Source organism: Lingula anatina, chromosome 9 (assembly GCF_051362555.1).
Source record: "Lingula anatina isolate TDL-2025a chromosome 9, LinAna3.0, whole genome shotgun sequence".
NCBI classification, from domain to species: Eukaryota; Metazoa; Brachiopoda; class Lingulata; order Lingulida; family Lingulidae; genus Lingula; species Lingula anatina.
Genome location: NC_141775.1, coordinates 16,083,708 through 16,110,756, shown reverse-complemented (window position 1 = coordinate 16,110,756; position 27,049 = coordinate 16,083,708). Strand labels below are relative to the sequence as shown.

General features: G+C 39.6%; 2 protein-coding genes across 2 annotated transcripts; both read left to right on the top strand.

Annotated features, from left to right (window-relative positions):
• Window positions 1–5,150: 5,150 nt before the first annotated feature.
• On the top strand, window positions 5,151–13,670 carry LOC147759987 (hillarin-like). The gene is made up of 5 exons (XM_086994926.1): window positions 5,151–5,273; window positions 7,688–7,821; window positions 10,617–10,702; window positions 11,044–11,187; window positions 11,643–13,670. The coding sequence occupies exons 2-5, from the start codon at window positions 7,762–7,764 to the stop codon at window positions 13,066–13,068; spliced, it is 1,716 nt and encodes a 571-aa protein (XP_086851052.1). The 5' UTR covers window positions 5,151–5,273; window positions 7,688–7,761; the 3' UTR covers window positions 13,069–13,670.
• A 5,236-nt stretch (window positions 13,671–18,906) lies between these two features.
• Window positions 18,907–24,969, top strand: LOC147759986 (uncharacterized). The gene is made up of 2 exons (XM_086994927.1): window positions 18,907–19,487; window positions 23,553–24,969. Exons 1-2 carry the CDS (start codon window positions 19,406–19,408, stop codon window positions 23,843–23,845), a joined length of 375 nt encoding a protein of 124 aa, XP_086851053.1. The 5' UTR covers window positions 18,907–19,405; the 3' UTR covers window positions 23,846–24,969.
• Window positions 24,970–27,049: the final 2,080 nt, after the last annotated feature.

Sequence of the window (27,049 nt, the reverse complement as noted above, 5' to 3'; positions counted from 1 at the left end):
AGTTGTGTTGCAGTGTGGGACCTCTGGTGCAGGGAACTCCTAAATGTCAGCAGTGCAGTGGTTTGTTTACTAACAAGATAGAGAGCTGCCGGTAGGAGAATATTTATCCCATTTTTAAAACTAGCTCAAACCCTAACCCTAACACTAACCCTAACCCTAACCCTAAGTCTAACCCTAACCCTAACTTTAACCCTAAGTCTAACCCTAACCCTAACTTTAACCCTAACCCTAAGTCTAACCCCAAGTCTAACCCTAACCCTTACCCTAACCCTAACCCTCTAACCCTAACCCTAACTTTAACCCTAACCCTAACCCTATGTCTAACCCTAACCCTAACTTTAACCCCAACTTTTAAGTGTGACTGCTGTGAAAGTTAACCCCAACTTTTAAGTGTGACCGCGAAAGTTAACCCCAACTTTTAAGTAAAATTAACCCCACACAATTTAATAAATAAATAACAAACCACGTTGTTTATATAAAATTATTATTTTTTATTATAATTATGATCTGGAGGGCATCTAATGGATTTCTGTGGCAGCTTGTCATGCATGCCTTTTTTGTACACAACTTTTTCTGGTCTAGAGTCATACATTTGATAGTTTCTTAGAACAGTTTTTATTCTGTTTTGCTTGCTTTTAATAGTCTTTTTAGAGTCTTTTCTCTTTTTCACTTGTGCATCTTCACTTTTCAGCTGGCATCGAACACGGGAATTGTGTGGAAGGCTGGCTCCAACATGTTCCAGTAGCTGCACTGTAGACTGACCTGGTCCATTGTTCACCTTGTGGACAGCACTGTGTATCCTGCCACTGAAATTCCTTGTCATGGTGACACATTTTGGGTTTGTTGATGTATAGGTGCGGTTAACTGCTTCTGCTTTTTGACTGTTACTATTAAAGTGCTGAGAGAGCACTGCATTTCTGTCCAATTTGTAACCAATACATTGTCTTAATTTATCTTTATCCTCATCAGTCATATGTAGCCTGTAGCCTTCTGGTAGCATGGGCTTGTTCCAATGGTGTCTTTTTGTGCCCTGACATGTGAAGGACTTGCCTCTTTTGCATAAGTCATGGTTTCCATTGTAACAGTCAATCATGGCATCAGTGGCATAGGTCAGTTTTTTTATCATCTTGTTCACATCTCCAGCACATGCATCATAACACAGTGACAATGTCATAGCACACTGACCCTTAACATCCTCATTGAATCTGTTAATCAGTTTTTCTTTCTCTATTTTCAGATGTCTAGGAAACATCCCAGAACTCCAGGATACTTTGGCCAGTGCACGTTTCTGTCCAAGACTGAGGTGACGGGTGTCTTTTAGTAGAAGCGGAGGGGTATCACTTGTTGATGTCTCTGAGGTAGGTTGGAAACCCTTCAGTGCACATGAATCACCATCCAGAATGCAGTACTTCACACGTGTTGGCTCGTTGTCCTGCTGCATTTCCAACACACATGCCTGGGCTAGGTCAGCTTCATCGCCAATGCTGGAGTTAGGAGGTGCTGAAGCAGAGCAGTGGCCATGGTGATCTGGACATGTCACATGCTGCCCCTTGTTTCTCAGTCTTTGTGCTGTAGTACAGAGTTTATTTTTTGTTGCCACAGCAATCACCTGTTTGCTCTTAGTTTGATTTTCAACTACTGTATACACTGCCTGTGTGCCTGCCTGGAAGGGAGTTTTCCCTGCACCTGAATACAGGGGGTTATTATAACGTCCATCTCCCTCTACTCTGATGGGTGCGTCTCTGGGGAGGCCCATTACTTGGTTGTTCTCATGCAGCTGAGCCTGCCTTCTGGCCATGTCACCTCTGTTGGCTTCCACTATCTTGTCATGCACACTGTTTGTATGTTTCTGCATCCCACTTGTTGCTGGTACAGGGATGTGAGCTGACATCAAAATTCGCCGGCATGCAACATTTGATATCATTGTCTGGGACAGTCCAACTTGTATGGCTACATTAGGTACTGCTGCCTTGCACCCTGGTCCTTCTCTTGTCACCTCTGTGTACAGTTTTGTCTTTTTAGGGTGATAGCTGCATTTCTCACACTTCATTTCCTCCTTCCAACACAGTCCTCGCTTCTCCTCTTTGTTTGGGTCGAAGACAAGTCTGCCATCACAACCAGCACTGGTCTCTGCATGCTCTTGAAAGCAGTCATTAAAAAACTGCAGCAGCTTCCCCTGATGGTGTAGCTTGTAGACATCATCACTGACTGGTGGCTTGCCATCAGACTCAGGCTGCTGGACTGTGGCCTTTGGTTTTACTGGTCTCAGCAACCTCACTGGAGCAGGATTTCCATCAACATCATGGAGGCTGAGAGTGCCATCTCTCCTCACTGTCACAAGGTCTTCATACTGAGTAGCACTCAGTCTGGTAAAGGGGTGACTTTCTTCTTTCCTCTGGTCTGCTTTTTTTTCACTGACACCTTGCCAGTACTGAGACCCATAGGTATTGCCTGGCTTAAAATACCATTTTCTGGCCTTTTTTCTTCCAGGCATTCTGTCTCCTGGCAACTCTAATTTTTTTTTCTCCTCTAAGATGACAGTATTTTTCACTCATGGACTTCAGACTAACTCTGTGAGCTGGTATGATTTTTGGCTGAGCTGGGGTCTCTTTTATACAGGGCAGCAGGAGGCCAGGCAGCAGGATGTTTGTGTTAGCTCCCTGTCCCTAGCCACCTGGCCCAGAGCCCCTACTGATTTCAACTCCCCAGGGAAAGTGTTTACACAGATGTAAACCTGGGAATTTTTTTTCCATGTGAGGAAGTGACACCTTGTCTTTTGTATGCAATGTTGGTTTTAGGTCTTAGATGTTTGGAATAATGCATCAGCATTTTTATCCATTTATCTATGTATTTAGGGGGGTGGGGAGCTTAAAACTTTCCATAAAATGGTCATATATAGTAGGTAAATGTGTGTGGAAATATTTTTTTTGATTAGCTAAAGGAACAAGTTGTTCACGTAAAAAAATTGGAAGTGATATATAGCTTTTTCATAAAATCACAGGTCTTCACATACCATAATTACTCTCATTTTTGTTGTAATTTACAGGTGTAACACAGTAAATTGGACTATGTTTTTATTCTGCAATATATCAATAAGTACTGTTACAACAGGCACCAAATTTTCCAGATATGTTTCAGGATTGCTGTTGAGTTTTTGGTGAATATTTCATAAAGATTGATTAAGTTTGAGCACTACTTTAAACCGGATATGTAGGTGGATTGTCATTTTGTTATTTTTGGTTTCTGGTTCTGGGCGGAAACTGATAAATCAGCCAATTAGCATCTGTTATAGACGAATATAGTTCATTCAGATAAAAATAGTGCTTTTTTTCATTTTTTTTCCTGGTATTTCTTGTGTGTTGCTAGGGTTAAATTTGGGATCAACTAGCAGGCCAGGGTGTAAACTACTGCCAGTTTTTTTTTCAGGACCAGGCATAGTTGTGGTGCAGTCGTGAGACCTCTGGCGGAGGGAGCTACTACATGTGAGCAGTGCAGTGGTTTGCTTACAAACAGAAGGGTCACATGTTCAAGTAATGCCGGTAAGAAATAATGTCTGGTGACAGTATAATTTTGTGCCATTGGGAGTTATGTCAGTGTGTCTGCCGTCCATGGGGATGGGAAATGTTTTTATTCATGCAGTTTTGCAGGCATTTCTTTGTATAGTTGTCAAAGGGAAATTATTTGGTGGTTTCTACCCTTGTGTGGCAAGTGTAACCCTAAAAATAGGTCATTACAATGACAGAATACGACATGTATAGGACAGACAAAATGTAGTTCTGCTAAAATACAGTGTATAAAAATTGTATTTCATTTTTTCCTCTTTGTTTCTGACATTTTTCCTGTTTTGTTAGAGTTAATTTTGGTGCCAACTAGCAGGCTAGGATGTTAAATACTGCATATTTTTTTTCCAGGACCAAGGATAGTTGTGTTGCAGTGTGGGACCTCTGGTGCAGGGAACTCCTAAATGTCAGCAGTGCAGTGGTTTGTTTACTAACAAGATAGAGAGCTGCCGGTAGGAGAATATTTATCCCATTTTTAAAACTAGCTCAAACCCTAACCCTAACACTAACCCTAACCCTAACCCTAAGTCTAACCCTAACCCTAACTTTAACCCTAAGTCTAACCCTAACCCTAACTTTAACCCTAACCCTAAGTCTAACCCTAAGTCTAACCCTAACCCTAACCCTAACCCTCTAACCCTAACCCTAACTTTAACCCTAACCCTAACCCTAAGTCTAACCCTAACCCTAACTTTAACCCCAACTTTTAAGTGTGACTGCTGTGAAAGTTAACCCCAACTTTTAAGTGTGACCATGAAAGTTAACCCCAACTTTTAAGTAAAATTAACCCCACACAATTTAATAAATAAATAACAAACCACGTTGTTTATATAAAATTATTATTTTTTATTATAATTATGATCTGGAGGGCATCTAATGGATTTCTGTGGCAGCTTGTCATGCATGCCTTTTTTGTACACAACTTTTTCTGGTCTAGAGTCATACATTTGATAGTTTCTTAGAACAGTTTTTATTCTGTTTTGCTTGCTTTTAATATTCTTTTTAGAATCTTTTCTCTTTTTCACTTGTGCATCTTCACTTTTCAGCTGGCATCGAACACGGGAATTGTGTGGAAGGCTGGCTCCAACATGTTCCAGTAGCTGCACTGTAGACTGACCTGGTCCATTGTTCACCTTGTGGACAGCACTGTGTATCCTGCCACTGAAATTCCTTGTCATGGTGACACATTTTGGGTTTGTTGATGTATAGGTGCGGTTAACTGCTTCTGCTTTTTGACTGTTACTATTAAAGTGCTGAGAGAGCACTGCATTTCTGTCCAATTTGTAACCAATACATTGTCTTAATTTATCTTTATCCTCATCAGTCATATGTAGCCTGTAGCCTTCTGGTAGCATGGGCTTGTTCCAATGGTGTCTTTTTGTGCCCTGACATGTGAAGGACTTGCCTCTTTTGCATAAGTCATGGTTTCCATTGTAACAGTCAATCATGGCATCAGTGGCATAGGTCAGTTTTTTTATCATCTTGTTCACATCTCCAGCACATGCATCATAACACAGTGACAATGTCATAGCACACTGACGCTTAACATCCTCATTGAATCTGTTTATCAGTTTTTCTTTCTCTATTTTCAGATGTCTAGGAAACATCCCAGAACTCCAGGATACTTTGGCCAGTGCACGTTTCTGTCCAAGACTGAGGTGACGGGTGTCTTTTAGTAGAAGCGGAGGGGTATCACTTGTTGATGTCTCTGAGGTAGGTTGGAAACCCTTCAGTGCACGTGAATCACCATCCAGAATGCAGTACTTCACACGTGTTGGCTCGTTGTCCTGCTGCATTTCCAACACACATGCCTGGGCTAGGTCAGCTTCATCGCCAATGCTGGAGTTAGGAGGTGCTGAAGCAGAGCAGTGGCCATGGTGATCTGGACATGTCACACGCTGCCCCTTGTTTCTCAGTCTTTGTGCTGTAGTACAGAGTTTATTTTTTGTTGCCACAGCAATCACCTGTTTGCTCTTAGTTTGATTTTCAACTACTGTATACACTGCCTGTGTGCCTGCCTGGAAGGGAGTTTTCCCTGCACCTGAATACAGGGGGTTATTATAACGTCCATCTCCCTCTACTCTGATGGGTGCGTCTCTGGGGAGGCCCATTACTTGGTTGTTCTCATGCAGCTGAGCCCGCCTTCTGGCCATGTCACCTCTGTTGGCTTCCACTATCTTGTCATGCACACTGTTTGTATGTTTCTGCATCCCACTTGTTGCTGGTACAGGGATGTGAGCTGACATCAAAATTCGCCGGCATGCAACATTTGATATCATTGTCTGGGACAGTCCAACTTGTATGGCTACATTAGGTACTGCTGCCTTGCACCCTGGTCCTTCTCTTGTCACCTCTGTGTACAGTTTTGTCTTTTTAGAGTGATAGCTGCATTTCCCACACTTCATTTCCTCCTTCCAACACAGTCCTCGCTTCTCCTCTTTGTTTGGGTCGAAGACAAGTCTGCCATTACAACCAGCACTGGTCTCTGCATGCTCTTGAAAGCAGTCATTAAAAAACTGCAGCAGCTTCCCCTGATGGTGTAGCTTGTAGACATCATCACTGACTGGTGGCTTGCCATCAGACTCAGGCTGCTGGACTGTGGCCTTTGGTTTTACTGGTCTCAGCAACCTCACTGGAGCAGGATTTCCATCAACATCATGGAGGCTGAGAGTGCCATCTCTCCTCACTGTCACAAGGTCTTCATACTGAGTAGCACTCAGTCTGGTAAAGGGGTGACTTTCTTCTTTCCTCTGGTCTGCTTTTTTTTCACTGACACCTTGCCAGTACTGAGACCCATAGGTATTGCCTGGCTTAAAATACCATTTTCTGGCCTTTTTTCTTCCAGGCATTCTATCTCCTGGCAACTCTAATTTTTTTTCTCCTCTAAGATGACAGTATTTTTCACTTATGGACTTCGGACTAACTCTGTGAGCTGGTATGATTTTTGGCTGAGCTGGGGTCTAATTATTTATTCATCAATGACTCTCAAAAATCAACTTAATAAATAAACGTGTATTTCAAGGTGTTTACATGGGATACTTCATGTTCGTATAGGGTGCCAACTTGTCCCCCCCCCCCCCCCTCAACTCAACGTAGAGCTACCATCTTCTTGGGACTTCACCCCCTTTTTGAGTTATACAAGGGGGGGGGGGGGGTCGGTCTAGATTTCCTGACTAATAAAATGTTTGAAAATTTAATGAAATATACTTTTGAAAGACAATTGAAAAGAAAAAAATAATAAACTGTCCCCTACGTATTAAAAGCGTTTACGTATTATAAAGCTGCCATTATCTATACCCCAAACCTACTCTAGATACAGCGAAATCTCGCTTGATTTTACGAACAGTTTGAGTCACCTCGGAGAGTTTCCGGCTCCATAGTTTGAATATCCCAGAGGTAAGTCTGCTAGTGCTATCAAACTGAATACAGCTGTTGCAATAGAAGCTGAGGAGGAAATTGTGACAGTGGTGAAATTCAAGTCGTGGGCACATAATATGCATGTGTATTTGTATTTTTTCACAGGATGTTTATGCCCATTTATCTCAAATTGATGAAGTTTAAAGTATATATATATATATATATATATATATATATATATATATATATATATATATATATATATATATTCACTTATTTTAGCTATTTCTAACGTGAAATTCTTATTTTATTCATTATGACTGTATTCGGTAATAGTGTAGTATTTATGTGTTTAATTTTTATTCGTTTATTATTTTATTTTATTTCATTTATTTATTTCATTTATTTATTTCATTTATTTATTTATTTATTTATGTATTTATTTGCATCTCCACAAGGCCGGTTAAGTAAGCAGGATAATTAATTGACTGGTTCACAAAGTTTCGTTTTGTATTTCTTCATAGACACTATGTTTCCACCTTGTGGGACTCATAAATGGTAAACTCTCCCTACTTGTTATGCAGTGCTTCTTAGAAACAGTGTTGATTAGAATTTACAATAACCACATTCGCAAGGCTAATCCCATAGCGCGGCATTTTGGTTTCGGGGTTTTGAGCAACCCCCCCCCCCCCCCCCACCACATATATGATCTTTATAAATGAGCCAGCCTTGTGTTTCTTAACTCACAATAACACGTTGAAACATTTCAGGAAAGAGCGATCGACACAGAGAATGATTTCAACAGATCTTTACGCCAGATGTCGCTCCACCAGAGGTTAAAAAGATGGACCTCTTTGAAAAGTCGGATTCTGCCGTCCAACGCCTCGATATGCAAGCGATCGAGGTCAGTATTGTATGGCTTTATTTATTTATTTATTTACATATTTATTTATTTATTTATTTGAATGCGTTTGGATTATATGGATTTTCGCCATTCGCTTAACCACAGGGTATTCTAAGCCTTTTTTATCATCCAGATGCCGAAATGTAGTTTTTTCCTGCATCTTATTATTCAACAATGCACTTATCTTTGTTTTGATTTAAAACAATAAAAAAAAAACCCAAAATATAATCTATCGGTGTGGGGCGTAACTTCATCCCTAAAAACAGATTTTTTAAAATTAAACAAAGACATTATTTTGCTTTATCAACGATAAAATCTGAACAAAGACTTTTAAAACGAATCTATGGCAGGATTTTGGAGTACTAAATGGTGTCATTAAATTGGCGTTGAAGCGGTGTTCGTAGGTTCTCAGGTAAAGGAGAAATTTGCGAAACCAATCTTTCAATATTTTATCACAAAGCCGCAATTATGACCTCACTCGTAAAATAACATACGTGTAAATGTTAATTAATTAAGTCACTGAACACTAAAGATTTATCTATTATCCAAATGAATGTATGTGAGGCAGTTAATGAGGAGCTTTGGCAAAGGCTAACAGTATCCGTAACTAAAAGAAAAAACAAAAAAAATGTTTCTTTTAGACTCTTCCTACCTCAAAACGCCTACATAAGTGAATGAACCTGTGCAGATGCCAAGACGAAATAAAACTTACAGAACGGTATACAAGTGTCAACGTTGACTGATTAAAATAAATTTATTTTATCTTGATTATTTAAATATCTATTGATATTCTTATTTTTATTGATCAGTAATTTTATTTGAATTCTATTTATTGATCTAACGCTTCGTGCGTTGCCAGGGTAGATAATAAAGTTTGACCTTTAAAAAGGATGAAAGTCGATCACTGTGTGATGCAAGAACAAAACATGCTTGTATAAGTCTATAACACATGCCTTCTGGAGGAAAGCAGCCAGACGTGTCTTATTGTGTTGCTTTAGAAGAAATAACAATGAGTCCATTTGAAAAATATATACCTTCAGCAATCAAAACATAGATTTGCCACAAAGTCTTATTTTAAGTAAGGTGTGTTGAAGAATCATGTTCTGGAAGTGGACAGAAGAAGCTAGTTTTATAAGGGGCGTACGTCAGTGAAACCATTGTACGAGAGGGTATAGCAGCCTTTGACAGGAATAGTTGTCCGCTAGTGAACCATATACAGTTCCCCATTTAATTTTGAACAGGTGACATTCGCCCCACATACTAACCCCAATACTCCGACTAACCCTAATCTGTACTAGCCTTATGAGAGTCCTGACTTCCATTCCTAGGACTACCATTCCTGTCACACCGGCTAACCCTAACCTGTACTTATCATATGGGAACCTGGACTTCCATTCCTAGGACTACCAGTCCTGTCACAAAGCCAAGCCAACCGTATGGCTGGTACTCTCTGACCACAGGGTGCGCTAGTATTCTGGTACAAAATTGTTGAAAACCCAACAGTGTGATTCTGTACAGTATTTTAGTGGGGTTGTGATATCAGAGGGTATATGGTGGGGTGGGTGGGTGGGGGGGTTGCTGGGGTGAGGTGTAATCTACACAGGGTGGCAGATGGAGGTTGAGATAAAATATGTTCTTTTTGGGCTTAATAACCAGGCTAAGAATTATCAGTACATCGGCTGAATACCCTACGAGAGCAACGAGAGGAGGATGAAGAGTTTTTTTTTTCTATCCAGGACAGTAGGGAACTGTGAGACTAAGCAATAATAATAATAATAATAATAATAATAATAATAATAGGAGGGTTGAAATAAAAATGTTTGGTTTGGACTACCTACCAAGGCTACGGATTCTCCGTCCACCAGCTGACTACCCAATGAGAGCGACGAGTGGAGTTGGGAGGGGACAGGGTTTATCTATCCAGGACAGGGGTGCTGTGAGACCAAGAATGTCCTGCTCCGTTTACCTACCAAGGTCCAGAAAAGATGAACCTTTATTATGTGTACAGCAGCAGAAAGCTCTGCCAGGGAGACGCTACGTTTGTTACGTCGTCAGCTGTAGTTCATTAAAAAATCTCACGAATCCTCACGAATCCTGAAATTTGTCGATTCCTGGCGATTCGTGGGATTCGTGGTCTGTGTGAAATAGGGGCATAATCCAATTAAAAAGATTTGTTCCGTTAAGACATAATTTTAAACTCTGACAAACCGTACAGCCAAACTCGACTTTTGAAATAAATTAAAATGAACAAAAAAAAAGCAATATTTGAATATGAAAAAAAAAAAACAATGAAATGTTTCATAACTATGAAATTCGACAGACATATCTTGTTGAAAACATTTTGACGTTGGCGACGCAAACAGGAAATGTGGCTTCTGTGCACATATCCCCAGTGAAATTCATAACCGTCGTTACAAGCCATTGCTTCAATTTTAGTAAAAATCTGTCAGTATTCATCACCAGACCAAATGTTAGTGAGTGAGACGTCTGCACCTGGGAATTATGGCCAATTTTGTGACTTTTTTGTTGTTTTGACAAAGTCACGAAATTAAAACAGCAGTTCCACTCTACGACGAGATTGACTCACTTTCCTTACCAGGCGTACATTCGTATATTCTCTTGTAATAAATAAATAAATAAGTAAATAATTACAATGGGCTTAATTGTAGAGAGAAGGATTTTTATCATATTGTTACATTTTTACATTATTCATGCTTCTTGATATCCTTGGGGAAAAGTTGTTTTCCTTCTTCAAGCGGGGTATGACTAAGACTTTTTTACTATTGTTATTAAAGGTTGCGAAATCCGACGATTTGACTACATTTACAGACCTTGTAAGGAACCTAACCAAGGACTGCTGTAACGAATTAGAAAAAGCAAGGTACTAATCATTCTTATTATAAATATTACTGAAGGTCAGCATTGAATTCTGATATCTGTTTTATTTGATTTTATTTATTTTGATTTTAATTAATTTTAATTTTAATCTTATTTATTTATTATTTTCCTGAACAAACACACACTGAGCATGATTGCAATTGCATATTAGAAAAATGACTGATTTTTTTAAAGAACATTTGCCTATTTTATCTCATATAATACTTAGTGAAATTCTTAGGGCAGATGCAACATCATTGATTTTAACATTTCTTTAATCTGTTTTTGCGCTGTCTAAACCAAGGTGCACGTTTGTTTAACGTTGTTAATGTTACATGCTTTCAGAGCCATATTCCGTTGGATTACCGTAAAGAACCTGAACAAGATGGAGTTCAGCGATGACCTTGACCCAGACACTCCCCTGGGACTGCTTAGAGGGATCAAACTGGGGATTGAAAGTTATCATGTTCTTTTTAAACGACTATGCAGGTAAACCTCAGTGCCTCTTGTCTCATGAAACTCTATACCACTTTCAGTGAATATTTTATTCGAGGAAACCACCTGCAACGTCGAGGGTGGGCTAAACTGTATTCTGGATTCTGGGTTGGGGGGGAGTTGGCATAGCAAGTACCCCTCAATCTTATCTTTGGTGGTATCCACCTCTTCTTCTTATTTTTCTTGAACTTCTTTTCTTCTTCTTTTCTTTTCTCAAGGAAACCCTGTTCCCTCATTCTAACAGTGAACTGAATGTATCAGTCGAGTCTTTCTTCATTATGACTGCTTATTTTCGGGGATTCAATTAAAGTGATGTAACTTTTTATTATTTATTTTTGTCATTTCAAAAACATTTTTTTAGACATTTATCTAGTCTTTGTTCCTTAAAGCTGCCTTTTTTCGGGAAGTCAATTAAAAGTCATTGTTATTGTTTTTATTTTTTATATTAGTTACGCTGGAATTCACTGTGAGATCATCCGTGGGTACTCGAAGGGTTCTGGCTACAGGGCTGGTCGTAAAATGTCCAGGCGCTTCAGAAATTCCTGGACAGCGGTCTGCGTGGACGGGTCTTGGCACTTCATCAACTGCCAATGGGGTGCACGATTCACCAGGGGGAAACATTTTGAGGACGAACTAGGTCAAGGTCAGATCACATCACCAGGTCAAGGTCAGGGGAATGTCATCAACGAAGAGCTTCAATATCGGTGTGAGGAGTTTTATTTTCTCACAGACCCCGAAGATCATATTTTTGAACATTTTCCGGACGACAAAAAGTGGCAGCTAATGGAGCCTGCCATTTCCATGGAGGAATTTATTAGACTCCCGGTGGTAAAGGCGCCATTTTTTAACAAAGGCCTGCGCTTTGCAACCCGGTACATATCGATTCTATGGACGCACTCCGGCAGGGCTGAGGTGAGAATAGGAGTGCCGAATGCCAGTCGGGCAGACTTTGCTGCTAAAATTGACCCACACCACCCCCCGTCTGCAGCTAGTCGAGAATCGGGGACAGGAAGCGTTCTTAGTCGAAGAATCGACAACGAGGTTCTTTTCACTGCCAAAGTCCCACAGCCAGGCATATACTTTTTCAAAATATTCGTAGCAGACGACCCTTCGACCACCATGGAATGCGCATGCGTGTTTCAGATTAACTGTACTGACGTCGACAAATCTTCTAGCAGACGTCATTATCCAAATGTACACATTTTGGGTGCCACTGCACATGCCAAGGGCTTGGGCATTTCTCCTGTAGCTCGTTTTGACCCATACGTTGTACATGACAAAGAAAGTGATTATTGTTTTCGAATACTTACAAAAAGAAACTGCCGAATTTCGCATACTTTCGTATATTTTGGGAAATCGGTGTCGTCCGCTCTGGAGAACACTCAGTTCGCCATGATCTACGAAAAAGACCCAGATCACGTGGGATTCAGATTAAGAATGATAAAAAACGGATTTTACATGCTTTCTGTTTTCGCTGCGGAATTAGACTTGAATGTATCCCAAATCTCAGTTTCGCAGTCGGCAGTGGAAGACCAATTTGAGTGTGTTTACCGCGTGCTTGTTCGCTGCTCTGTGCCGTCTATGGAACAATGCCCCTTGCCCATCGCGTTAGGGCGCTGGGATGTAGGGGTTCTCCATCACCCTTTCACGGGGGTCCTTGACGCCGGAAGCCTAATAAGTTTCAAACTTCAGGTTCCTGGAGCGCTACAGGTCTCCGCTATGGTGAACCGGAAATGGCAACCGTTGCCTAGCGACGGGGACACGTGGGATGGAACAGTTTATACAGGAGACTGTCCCGGGAAGTTGAAATTGTGCGCCAAGTATGACGAATCAAGGGGGAAATATATCCCTCTGTTTGAGTACACCGTAATCTAGCTGAAAGTTGGTGGAATAAGACGGTTCAATTTAAAACATTTTTTTTAAATAATAAAATGTTGGGAAGTCAACCAGTCCCAATGCACCAGAGCCCCTTACGATACACGGCTAAGGGCAGATCCAGAGATATATTTCAGTCAGTCTTCTAAATTTATCTTTGATTCATCCTTCACCTTTGACCGCCTTTCGACAGGAAAAATTAGATATCCGTTAAAGTAAACGTGAAACCTGTATAAGTACTCTTCTCAGAAGTCAATCCACTTACGTCACGGTAACCCCCATATAAATTTAATGGAGGAAAGACTCTGTTACAACCAATATTTGGGCCTGTCCCATAGATGTCATCGGTCTACAATGTACGTAGATCGTTATTAATCTGTAGGGAATCTCGCTGAGTAAAATCAGCTTAACGACTGCTATTGCTTACTTTCAGTTGTAGCCTTACTTTCTGTGTTTATGACAGAAAATGAGAATAATGTTAAAAAAGATACCAAAAAATGACTCGCACTTAGATCGCACTTTGTGTCTGGTATGAAGCTTTTCTACAATAAAATTTATGAAAAGATTGTCTTTTTTATAAATAAATGTTTTTTTTTTTTTTTTTTTTTTTTTGTTGGGGGGGGGGGGGGGGTTGGTGGTGGTATTGTTTTAGCTCACGATGACGACACTGGAATTCGGACATTGCCTTTATATGCCTGCATGTACTTTTATTTGAATATATCAAATTCATTTGCTTAGAATGTAATAAAACTTATATGTCAGATTGTGTTTGGATTTTTTTTATATTTGAACCATGTTTTTGAACCGAGAAGAGGGGACTGGAAATGAATGGCAATAAAACTGGATGCATGGTTGTATCAAAAAATAATAAAAAATACCCAAATGCATCATCAGCTGCAAAGTAGTAAAAAATAAACAAGTTCCATCAGGGAAAATGAAGGCAACCTGGTATCCTAATATAGTTCACAACGCCTTTGAACTCCTCAACCTCGGATACAAAATACTAATGTGTCTGAGCCTCAACTTAACCAAAATGTCCCTCATGTGTCCCAAATATTTTCATGTTAAGACACCTTGAAGTTCAGCGTTTATATTATAGTTCGTTAGTTTTAAAATGACAAGTTTGGCCAAAGTGGGTAATACTCCCTAGATCGCAAACCTCAACCTCAGATACTCATTGAGTCAGGGGTTAAACGTTTAACCCCCAAAATAAATTTCCCAAAGTCCAAATGCACCTTTTCAATATCAGGGGCAGGATGGTGACCCCATATTTCACATCCATAATTAGCGATACTAGATATATAAGTGTCAAACAAAGATAAAGCGGTAGTATGGTTCAAGCTCATATCACTACACTTTCTAAACAAACTGAACATGGCTTTGCGGCATTGTACATAATGCAAGTTGTATCTGGGTTTTATAATATTTACCATTGTAATTCATTGTGACACCCAGGTAACAGAATTCATTAACTACTTCCAGTTTGTGACCCTTATATAGCCATACTTTATCAGTTTTTAAAGCACCACCTTTTCTAAATACCAGTATTTTTGTTTTTCTTACATTTACAGTTAAAGACCATTTATCAGTATACGTTGATAGGGAGTTCAACATACTATGTAGCCCCTCAGCAGAATCAGCGAATAAAACCATGTCATCATCATACATGAGTAGAAAAAGTGACAAATCATTCATAATAACTGGCTGGGTATCACTTTTTAGAAATTTTAATTCACAGTCATTGACAAAAAGGGAAAACAGAATACTCCCTAGACTGCCAACCTCGGCCTCAGATACTTTGACTTCAAGGAGACGCCCCCCCCCCCATTTCCTTGCGCTCCCAATTAGCATTTATACCGATGGGAAGATGGCTACTCATATTATTATTTTTTTAATCCAATCGGTTTTTACAAGCTGCATTATGTGCAGGTGGAAAGAGTAAATGCTGCAGCTAACCACTCAAGATGGCGTCTTGGTCATTAATCTTTGCATGTCAATCAAACAATAATTTTAGCTTATACCCTCGTTTGATTTATCATAAATGATGGAATATACAGGTTGTTTTGACAAAGCGGGTCTTATTGCTTTAAAACCGCCAATAAAGAAGTACCTTCCCATTGGAACCACAGTTTCCTTTCGGTAAACTCCTTGCATGGCTTGCATAAATCAAACATATCATTTTTTCATTTCAAGTCAATGTAAAGTCGTATTACCTTCTCGTCTTATCGTGTAGTGCGTCATTCTACCGGAGAAGAAAAACAAGAAAAAGTAGATACCCATCAATGTAAACTTAAAACTTGTATAAGTAACCAGTCCGTCCCAGAAGTCAATCCACTTACGTCACGGTAACCCCAAGCTGTATGAATCTAATGGAGGACGGACTCTGTTACAACCAATATTTGGGATTATTCCCATAGATGTCATCGGTCTACATGTGTGTCTAGCACAAAAGATAAAAATGCGTGATCAGGTACTTTTGATCTGCCGTTTAGCAATGAGTGTAAATGATGAGCTTCTACTAAGTCACTACGTGGAGATACGTGCATACTATGACATTTTCTAAACATATCTTGAGCTTCTATTATATAATCAACTACTGACAAACCCCGTCCTGTTCTACAAGTGAAGTCGTCTTTCTCTTTAAAAACTCTGCCATTTAATACACAGAATTTTGATTCTATTAAGAAATCTATCATAGACACACCGTGCTGATTGATGGTTTCATCAACACAGGCTCTCTCTGGAAGGTTATCTATTCCCTCAATGCAGTCTTGTAAATTACCGATTCTGGAATTGAAATCACCACAAACAACTACTGCATCCATATCAGCTGCTGTGTAAATTTTATATTTGAACCATGTTTTTGAACCGAGAAGAGGGGACTGGAAATGAATGGCAATAAAACTGGATGCATGGTTGTATCAAAAAATAATAATAAATACCCAAATGCATCATCAGCTGCAAAGTAGTAAAAAATAAACAAGTTTCATCAGGGAAAATGAAGGCAACCTGGTATCCTAATATAGTTCACAACACCTTTGAACTCCTCAACCTCGGATACAAAATACTAATGTGTCCGAGCCTCAACTTAACCAAAATGGCCCTCATGTGTCCCAAATCTTTTGATGTTAAGACACCCTGAAGTTCAACGTTTATATTATAGTTCGTTAGTTTTAAAATGACAAGTTTGCGATCTAGGGAGTAGCCTCAGCCTCAGATACTTTTACTTCAAGGAGACGCCCCTTCTTTCCTTACGCTCCCAATTAGCATTAATACTGATGGGAAGATGGCTACTCATATAATTATGTTTTAATCCAATCAGTTTTTAAAAGCTGCATTATATACAGGTGGATAGAGTAAATGCTGCAGCTAACCACTCAAGATGGTCTTGGTCATTAATCTTTGCATGTCAATCAAACAATAATTCTAGCTTATACCCTCGTTTGATTTATCATAAATGATGTAACATACAGGTTGTTTTGACAAAGCGGGTCTTATTGCTTTAAAACCGCCAATAAAGAAGTACCTTCCCATTGGAACCACAGTTTCCTTTCGGTAAACTCCTTACATGGGTTGCATAAATGATTTTTTATGCAATATCCCACATAACAGAATTGTTACCCGTGTTGAAGGCTTGTCGTGCCGTCTACAGGAGATAATTGCAGTGCGCGGCAGACGCACATGCTGTTAGGCACGTGACCTTTAACGAGCATACCCTATAATGCCAATTGTGTGTGGATTTGGTGACATTGATGGCGTCTTTTTAATTTAATAGACGTTTCTTTACATCTGTAGAAGTCACAGTGAAACGGTGGATTTGAGGGGGTGTCTGTTATAAAATTTACTAAGGGGTATAAAGTGTGTATACATTTGTATTTTCACCACTATTTTGTATTTTTTAACCATTAATCATGTTATACACGGAATTTGTAATAAAAAGCACTATATCTAACAATTTACAGCTGTGAGGTGATCATTTGTAAATAAAAGTACATGGAAATGGGGGTGGGACAACCTTTTTGACCAATGTTGTAGTTCACAACACCTTTGAACTCCTCAACATCGGATACAAAATACTAATGTGTCCGAGCCTCAACTTAACCAAAATGACCCTACGTTTATATTATAGTTCGTTAGTTTTAAAATGACAAGTTTGGCCAAAGTGGGTAATACTCCCTACATCGCAAACCTCAGCCTCAGATACTTTGACTTCAAGGAGACGCCCCCCTTTCCTTGCGCTCCCAATTAGTATTAATACTAATGGGAAGATAGCTACCCGTATCATTTATTTTTCAATCCAATCATTAATGTTTAGGTTGAAAGGATAAATACCCCATCTCAGCCCTTCCCACAAAACTGGCGCCGTTGTCACTCATCCTTACATGTCAATGAAACAAAATTGATAATACTCGCGTTTTATTTATCATTAAATATGCTTTATTCATACCTTCTACACCAGGCTGAACTGGTGAAAATGTACAAATATAAAAAGTAATAAATAAATAAATAAATAAATAAATAAATAAATAAATAAATAAAATGAAATAAAGAAAAACAGAAAATTACATATATAGCAATGCATCGTTATTACACATACATATCCAGTATTTCATGATGATAAGCTAGGTGCGGTCTTAATGCCGAGTCAACTGCTCACAGCACTGATCATACGCTAACATCACACTACAAGTACATGACTAAGATATAGAAATTAATTATTCACGAACCTGTTTTCTACTATGTGAAATGAACCTGAACATTTGCAGTAATTATTCACATCACTAAGTGGGAGATGCAACGCAGTTTCTTTTCACAAAAGCGAGGTTAAATTAAGAAATTTGGCTAAAGATATTATTACAGCCTCGTTTGGTTCATTATGATGGAGAATTTATCTTTGTTGTTATAATGTGTAAAGCATGTGTGGCCGCTTTGCACTATTTGAAAGAGTTCTTTTCTGTATTCAGTATACAGAGGGCAGGTATTTAAAAAGTGCTCTGAATCCTATAACTCTAGTGTGGAAAATGCGACATTTTCTTTTTTCATCTGGTGTTGGTTAACCATTGACATGGCGATCTGTTTCAATGTGCAAATTGTGGTTGCTGATTCTGGTAGGTAGCTTGTTACTACTGGCACCAACTGGTTATGAAAGTAAAAAAAAAAAAAAAAAAAAAAAAAAAAAACCTCTTATTTCCAACAGTGTGACCATGTATTTCTTCCTTAACATTAAAAATAACAACTTTCGTCTTTTTTTCAATGAACAGTTAACCTCTATCTATGACAGTATTTTTTCTAAGCATTTTAAACTACTGGTATTCTGAAGGCCTGAAGCATTTGCCGAAAACAAAACTAAATCGTCGGCATAAAAAAAGACCAGTAAAAGGTTTGGTGGGGCTTTGCTTTTTGATTTATCTTTAAGTCTAATTATGCCATCAATTTATATATTCAAAAGTAAAGGATTCAGTGTGTCTCACTTTTGAACTCCTCTAAATTTTGGGAATTAATTTATTTCAAAGAAATAATGGAAGGTATTGCTACTTTTGACAAAACATCCTTATTGATCTAAAACCGCATATAATGGGTTTCATTAATGGAGCATGTCATTTTTTCAATTCAAGCCGTGTAAAATCGGCTCCCCTCCTCTTCTTGCTGAGTTGCTCGTCATTCTGCCGGGGACGAGCAAAACACGATCATATTTCAACTTTAATTTCAGGCCTAAAATCTTAAATAATAAAACTAAATTGTTTATAGCCTGGAATTTTAGATAATTTTCTCTGAAACGTCAAAGATTACCTCCGTTGACAAGTTTCCAGATTTTTACCTTTACACAATGTAGGGGCATTTCCCATGAAACTGTCGGTCTACGTAGATCGATCTAACTCCGCAAATGCTAAATGTAAGCAGATCAACAGCTTATCACACCTCCTCCCGGACCTGAACAGAACAGAAAAGCTGGGGATTCTACGACCACGTTGAAAACAATAGTGGGCGTGTTCATTTGTTGACCTGATTGCATTCACCTTGAGTCCCTGCAAAGCTGGATCGATGTGCGTAGAACGATAGTTTCAATAGGAATTAGCCTTTAGTGACGGGTGCAAAGTGGTAGCGTATCAGATGTTAGAGACAATTTTCTAGATCCACCCAGATATGGCGTGTCAACCGAAAGGATTTTTCAAACCTGTCATCTATCGAAACGCCCACGGGAAGAGGACAGAGTTCTATATAAACCGACGGCCACGCAGTTTTAAAGTTATGCAAACGTTCAAGTTTGAGACGCCAGTTTTGCAGTACTCACGGAGAAAATCAGCCGACAATAAGGAGAAGAAAGAAGATTACAAAAATGAACAACTTCGTCAAGCTGTTTGTTGTCTTCGTTCTGGGCTTGAACCCGTTTCACCGTGGCGATATGCAACAGTCACCAGGTACTTGGTATTGTACTCCCATTGTTGTTACTCCCATTTGCTGGTAACCGAAAATGCTGCCATTTTGTATTTGATCTCTTAATGTATTTGTACATTTGTTATTCAAATGATCTGCCTTTAAGTACATGAACAAAACGCTTAAATTGACAAGAAGCAGTGGCGCAAGCTGGCGCGATACCTTTAGGTTTGACTTACAGGAACGTTTTCTCGAACTCCCGCGATAACGTTACAAGAACAGGTAGACATGGAGGAGGGGGAGTTTTACCAGTTCCGTCTTTTTTGAGCCCGTGCAAAAGCCGAGAAAACATTTACCACGAAAGAAGTAAGGTGGAGGGGGGGGGGATTTCTGCCGATAAGACGTTGTGGTCATGCAGAGAAAATATCGGTTTGTCGGTTGAAAAGTGAGCGCGTTCAAAACCCCAACACTGTCATTAATTTTGCCTAACATCCTCCGTGTGGCTTCCTTGAAAATAGAGGCGTTGTTGCCGCGGATCTCTGCGACTGTAGCACATATTTAATCCTCGATAAAAACTAGGCGCACGAATTTTACGATCGCACATCCCAGCGAAATTTGGGTACAGTAGAATCCGTGGAATTCGTAGGGGTAGATGGAATTTTGCAATGGAAAGGCGCAAGTCTGCTTTGCGAGTCGCTGGGGCCACGTGAGGTGCCCTTTTAAGAAGGAACGCTTACTGTAAGGTGCGAGCGCTATGGGAATGATACTAATGTTTTGAGTATGTTTTGTGGTCTGCGTACGTGGCATGCACTCACCACCTAAGAAGAAAATGCAACGCACGGCGAAAGTAGCTTCCTTTTGCGTCACTTTTGCTTCATACTTGCGTCACACGCTTGTGATGACGATGTGGCGGCGTGCGTCAGTTTTGACTTTTGTTCTCCCCTTCCAACTTCTTCCTCCCTTCTTTTCCACTCTTTAAGCTATTTTCCCTTGCCTTTTGTAGGCATATTGGAAGCTGAATTGAGCAAAATTCAACATTTTTGAAAATTGTAGTGCACGTTGCACACTCGACGTTCATTGGCGAAACACGAGTGTGTGCCTTGAGCACTCCGTGCGTTCGAATTTTTTCGTAAGTTGTGACGCTTGCACCTTATTCAACTCGCAAATAGCACTTGCTCCGTCACTGCTTGGGACGTGGCTCTTGGACCATTTGCTCTCACTGACAAACCTCCCTTAAAACTCCGTTCTAGGGGAACAAGTTACACTTGCGGCCTCGCAGATATTGGCAGTTATTTGGACATGTCCAATATCCTCCGTGCGTGCTTAAGGGCTATCTGCGAACTCGAAATTTCGTAAGAAGGACTTGCGTGGGACTTGAGATTCTGCGCAAAATTTGAAAGCAAACAGGACGCAAGAGCCCAAACGGCCGGTAGTGATCGAGGCTTAAAAGTCAGTATAAGCAAACACACAACTTTAAATCCATGCAAGTGAATTACAATAAGGTTTAGGTTTCTTTACTTTTGTTTTGCCTCCAAAAACCTCAAAAGGCGAAATAGAAAAACAACCCAAGGTTCAACCATTATCACGATCAAGTTTTGAAGGGAAGTCCAACGAATAAATTCCCCTTAGAAAACTGTCCATTGGCTCGAGTGTTGGAGCGCACGCGTGCGCGCGCGTGTGTGTCGTGTGTGTGTTTCTCTTGATAAGGGGTTTCCACAGAATGTCATAGGTTTGGTGACTTACAATTCCTTAGAACTCATTCAGAACAGAGGACTAACAGATCCGCGGATCAAATATGGCCTACCCACTTAAATGTTTGTTGCGTAATTCCCGAAGCACTCTATTCAGTGTCTTATCCTAAACTAAGGGGACAGCTTTTTAGTGGGTCGCCATATTTGATCACATGTCTGTTAGTCCACTGTTCTGAATGCGCTCTTAAGTCCCTTTGGCCCCATTCAGAATGAATGATTCGAGTACTAACTGATCCGCCGACTACATATGGCAGATCACACTTCAAAAGAGATGCCGCTGATTCCTGATGGTCTCCCTGACTCCACACTCGCCATTAAAACGGATTAAATCTCTGCTGCGAGGTTTAATTGCTAGGCCCCTGCAGCGACGGCACGTGTGGAGGCGGGGAGACCAGCGAGAATCTTTTTTGAAGTGTGGTCAGCCATATGTAGTCGGAAAATTAGTTAGTTCCATATCATCCATTCTGAATGGGACCATTTAGAGCAGGGTACTTACTTGTCCGATGGTCAAATATGACACCACTTGATTTAGTTTCTATTAACAGATTAGACGGCAAACTTTGTAGTGGGTCGCCATATATGATCTTCGGACTAGTTAGTCTTCAATCCTGAATGAGGTCTTAGTTTTAATAGTTTTCATTGGAATATTCTATTGCAGACAGTGTCAGTACATCCTGTAGCTAACTAACACTTATGGTAACAAAAAGTTGAACTCCATTTACACGCATTTATATTGTGGCAAAGGAGAGAGTGGAAAAAAGTGGTTTTCGTTAAGTGCAATCAGCTTAAGCGAGTGACACGCCTCATCTTGTTTCCAACATAATCGTATAATTGGCAGCAAAGGACTTGCCGGTGTAGCGTGCCTAGATTCCGGCCCTTTAAGAGTCCGGCGGACCCTTTTTTTTAAACTGAGTGTCCGGTAGACGGATACTAAGTTTTAAATCTGAAAGTTCGGGGGACTGCCTATATTAAAACGTGCATTCCGCAGACTTTCAGATTTAAAATGAACAGTCCGCTTTGAATCGCAGGGTCCCCCTTACTTTTGCACTTTAGGCATACCCTCGAAATATTCCATATTAAATGTCAAGTCTGTATATATATATATATATATATATATATATATATATATATATATATATATATATATATATAGTTACATGTACAACTTCTTGTTTATTTCAAACAGCGTTGCGCGCAAAGGATTGTGGGTAATATGAGGGTCCAACTAGCCCCGGGTGCACATTATTTATTTTAAGGGATGGCAGCCATTTATGGTGCTAGAATGAGCAACGATGATACATCTCTGTGAAACTTGAAACAATGAGCTTCAGTTTGATGCCCTATACATATCTTATATTCGATCAAAAGCCTATGGATATAGATTTTTTAATCTCTTAAACAAAATTAATTTTAGGTGCAAAAATAGTTTATTTGAACTCACCGCTTAATTAAAACTTTTAAACGGCCGACACTTCCTTAACATTGTAGGCTACGGTCACTTTACAAGTGAGTGTGGCCAATTTCTTTACCTCGTAGTTACTTTTTCATAAAATGACGGGGGTCCAACTTATCCCGGTGTCCAACTAGCCCCGGTCTCCCCTAATGTTTTTCTCGAACATCTTTTAGTGTTCAACGTTGCGCCAGCTTGGTACTTTCCCTCTAATAAATACAACCGCATCGCCTTAGGATCCATCGTGAGTTGACTGCGAATAAGATGAACCCTCCATGAATATATAGGTCTCGTGTGTGAAGAGTGAAAATTCCCTATGGCGTACCCACTAAAACACGGGTGTATATCTTTACATGGGTTTAGCTTTTACGTTGTTTTATCTAGTGAATGCAGGAATATACACCCAGTCTCTCTCTCTCTCTCTCTCTTTCTCTCTATCTCGTATTTTCTTTGGCTTCCTCTACCTGTCTGTACGTATTTTCTGTGGCCCCACCTCTCTTTCCCTCTCTCTCTCTCTCTCTCTCTCTCTCTCTCTCTCTGTGTACGTATTTTCTTTGCCCCTTTCTCTCCCCCTCTCAGTAATTTACAGGAATGCTAAAGGTAAATGTACAGTGGCTTTACCCTCTGTTCCCCCTTTTCTTTCTTTTCATTGAAGTAAATAATAAATACTGAATGAAAATCATGAGTACTTAACTACCGAGCCCACGCAATTGTACATGTGACTACACTATTTTGTCTCTGCCCGGAAGTCTACTAGTTTACTAAAGAGAAATTTTCACTTTTTTATTTTTATTTATTTTTTTTATTGCAAAGTGTTAATTATGCCAGTTCTAAGAGTTCTGAAATTTATCGAATGTGTATAATCATTTATTATAATCGATCAATTAATTCATTCCGTTTGCATTCAGATCCCGCCAGAAACGGACGGTATACATTTGACGTCATTCGCCTGGGACCACAGCCTAGCACCAGACGCCTAAGACGCGTGTATTTGATAGTTCCAACCAACAGCACAGAAATGTGCCTAGAGCTGAAAGTCACCAACGAAGACACCGGCATGGAGGCCACCTACCGCCAGTGTGGCTCGGCCTGTCTGCATTACGACATCACCAACCTCGTACCCACATTCGGCAGATACCAACTGGATATCCAGTTCTCCGGGCGTATGCTCTACAACCCTTTCATTGCCTATTTCATGTAAACTGAGCTATAAGGCATGCGCAATACTTGGGGTATAGCATCGAATGTAATACAGCTGGCATGTTTACATGAAGATGCAATATCACAGCCCACTGACAATCAAATTGTTCTCATTTTCGAACATTAATTTTGCCTTCGGACTTTTTGAGAGGGTCTCATGGGAGAGGGGGTGTTAAGACCACATGAAATAGAATCAGCAAATCACAAATCACAGTAAATAAGACTCCGTTTGAAATAAAGTGCCAAATCGACCGCTTTTATTTGGAATTTTTTGGCAAGATTTTTAGTAGTTATTTGCCTTTGGTTCTCATAGACTTGAAATTAATATAACGGTACACAAAATCTCAATGTTAAAGTGTTAACAACATCTCTCAAAAAAGCGCAAATGCCTTGAAATGATTTGACGACTTTAAGAACGAGTTTGCTTCGTGCAGCTCCAGCTCTTTTATGTTTAGCTGTTGTGATATATGTGTTGTAAGCCTTCAGTTTTAAATTCTCTAAAACAGTGCAGTATGATACAGATAGATGGATGGTTAAAGGGATCTTGCTAAAGGTATTGAACGTTTGATAGCTTACCACATGGTATAGAGTGCGTAGTATTTAATTTTTCTCGTGACTATTTTCACAAAGGCAAATAAATCCTTAGCCATAGCAAAAGATATTTTAAGAATTTTCAGTCTACGGAAATGACAGATTTTATTTAAAGAAGAAAATTATGAAGATGCCTTTAATGCAATGACTGCAATGCACAAGTGGTGATACTTTGACTTTAATTTTTCTCAACTTTTATCATGACTATTTTCACAAAGGCAAAGAAATCCTTAGCCATAGCAATAGATATTTTAAGAATTTTCAGTCTACGGAAATGACAGATTTTATACAAAGAAGAAGAAAATTTGCTGATTATGAAAATGCCGTTAATGCAATGACTGCACTGGACAAGTGGCGATACTTTGACTGTAGATTAATTGCCGCACAACTACCTCATGATTGTTAGCAGATCTTTATCATAATTGTTGCCTGAATGCTACTCGAAGGCATGAATGATGCTAGAATGTTTTTTTTTTTTTTTGATCCGCTTTGATATGTCACCCTTGCTTCATTAAATGTCTTAAGTTGCTTGAATTCTTGCGTTCTTGTCCTTTGTCTCTACAGTTAACAAAATAAACAAACGACAGACCCGTTGCCAGAAATTTCAAAGGGTGGGGGGTTCTTTTTTTCTGAAAAAGTGTACCTTTTACCATGAAACTTTCATATACCATTATTAAATTTCACCAAAAGGGGACATTTTCCTTGCAAAATGGGCGGTTCTTTCGAACTCCCCCCCCCCCCCCCCCCCCCCCCCCGGCTACGGGCTCGAACGAACAAATAAGTTTAATTCATTAAATAGACAGTGAAATGGAAAAGACATCGTGGTATGATGGGAGCAGACAAAAGTTTTTAAAACTTCCCTTATGCGTGTAACTCACATGTAATATCAAACTAATTAGAATCATCAGAAGTTTACAACTTACGTGAAACTAAGAGTAGTTTCGGTACCTTTAACATGGCGCTTGAGAGTTGGTCACCTGCAAGCCAGATCACCGTCCAGCTGTCCTATGAGACGTCCTGTTTTAAGTTTAGGCCCAGAACCTTTACTTTTAAAACAAATGCACTCGAGACATTCTTCCCAATAAAAGAATTTTATACCCATCATTTCAAAATCCTCACCAACCTCCTTAATTTGTTAATTATTTAATTAATTATTAATAAATTCATTAATTTATTGGTGATCGGTGAATCCAGCAGTTGCAACGCTGCTCAAAAAAAAAAAAAAAAAGAAGAATGTGAAAAAGTTTTAAGAAAACTCTTATAGTGCCCTTACTGCTTTGGGTGCATATAGAGGCACAGCAATGTGGTGCACAAAAAAAGACATATCCTGTTTCTTGGATTAATCTCTCCTCCTATCTTATTATTAATAAATCAATCAAATTCATAATTTTAAAATTACCCAATCAACATTGGTTTCTTAGTCACCCTCTCTTTACTTGACGAGCGAAAATGTTCGCACTTAATTTCTGGTTGTTGGTTAGGTATAGCGACATCACACTGAAAAAAAGTGTAAATTAAGTGGACGTTAAAAAGTAATCAAAAAAATTTAGACAACGCCTGTGTATAAAACGTCCCTTTAGAGATCAATTAATGCCCTTATCGCTTCACAAAGACCCAGTGGGGAGAAACGGGAATGACGTCAAGACCAATTGGACTAAAACATTTACTTCTCGGTCAAGATGGTGAATAAGATGCGCGTGTTTGTGCGTGTTTGTGTGCACGAAGAAGCACACGAATAAAACGTGCCTCAATATGAGAGCCAAGCTTAGCCTGTAAGCCTCTACAAAATATCAATTAATAGGTCTCGCATACGAATTTATTCTATCCAAATAACGGATACAGGAATTTTTGAAGGGGAGGGGGGCGGATGCAAACTCGACCCCCCTCTCTTGGTCTGGGGCCTGGGGACGGAAAAATGACATTTTACAGGGCGAACGGTGCCACTTGGTGCGGTTTAAACTTTGATTCAGCTTGCCCAAATTTTAATTTCAAGAGGGGACTATTGGTTTGATTTATTTTCAGAAATCGAAGGGGGTCAGGACCCCCCAGACACCCTCTAAAGCCGCTACTGCTTACCGAACCACTTTACCGGGTTCTTACAGGTAATTCGTCCGGGGGGAGACTCCCTTTCACTGGCCTCAAGGCACCGAAAAGTCAGCCATTTTGGTGACAATCTTACGTGTTAGCCAAACATTTTTAGTTAGATAATTTCAGATGCTGTTATTTTCATTTTGTTTTACACTAAGTTTACGTTTGATTTCACCTGTGACGCTATAGGGCACGTTAAGAGCCAAAGCGGTTCACAAAGCTGTGAGTAGTCTTAGCCATTTTAAACGCCCACTGTTGCCCCGGGTATGAATGTACAGTATGTAGAGTCTTGATAAACAAGGCCAAAGGAGGAGGGGGGATAAAAACAAAATGTATGATTACAAGTATAGCAATAGCGGCAATGTGACTTTTGAAAAAACTTTCTTGCTGATAGTCCCAACTAGCAGATACCTTTTTTTCATGAAAGGGCTGTATGACATGCATAACGCCATGCCGGGTAAGGTATTGACTTAATTCAATTTTGAACTGTTGCGTAGTTGGTAAAGGATGGAGATCAATGACCATT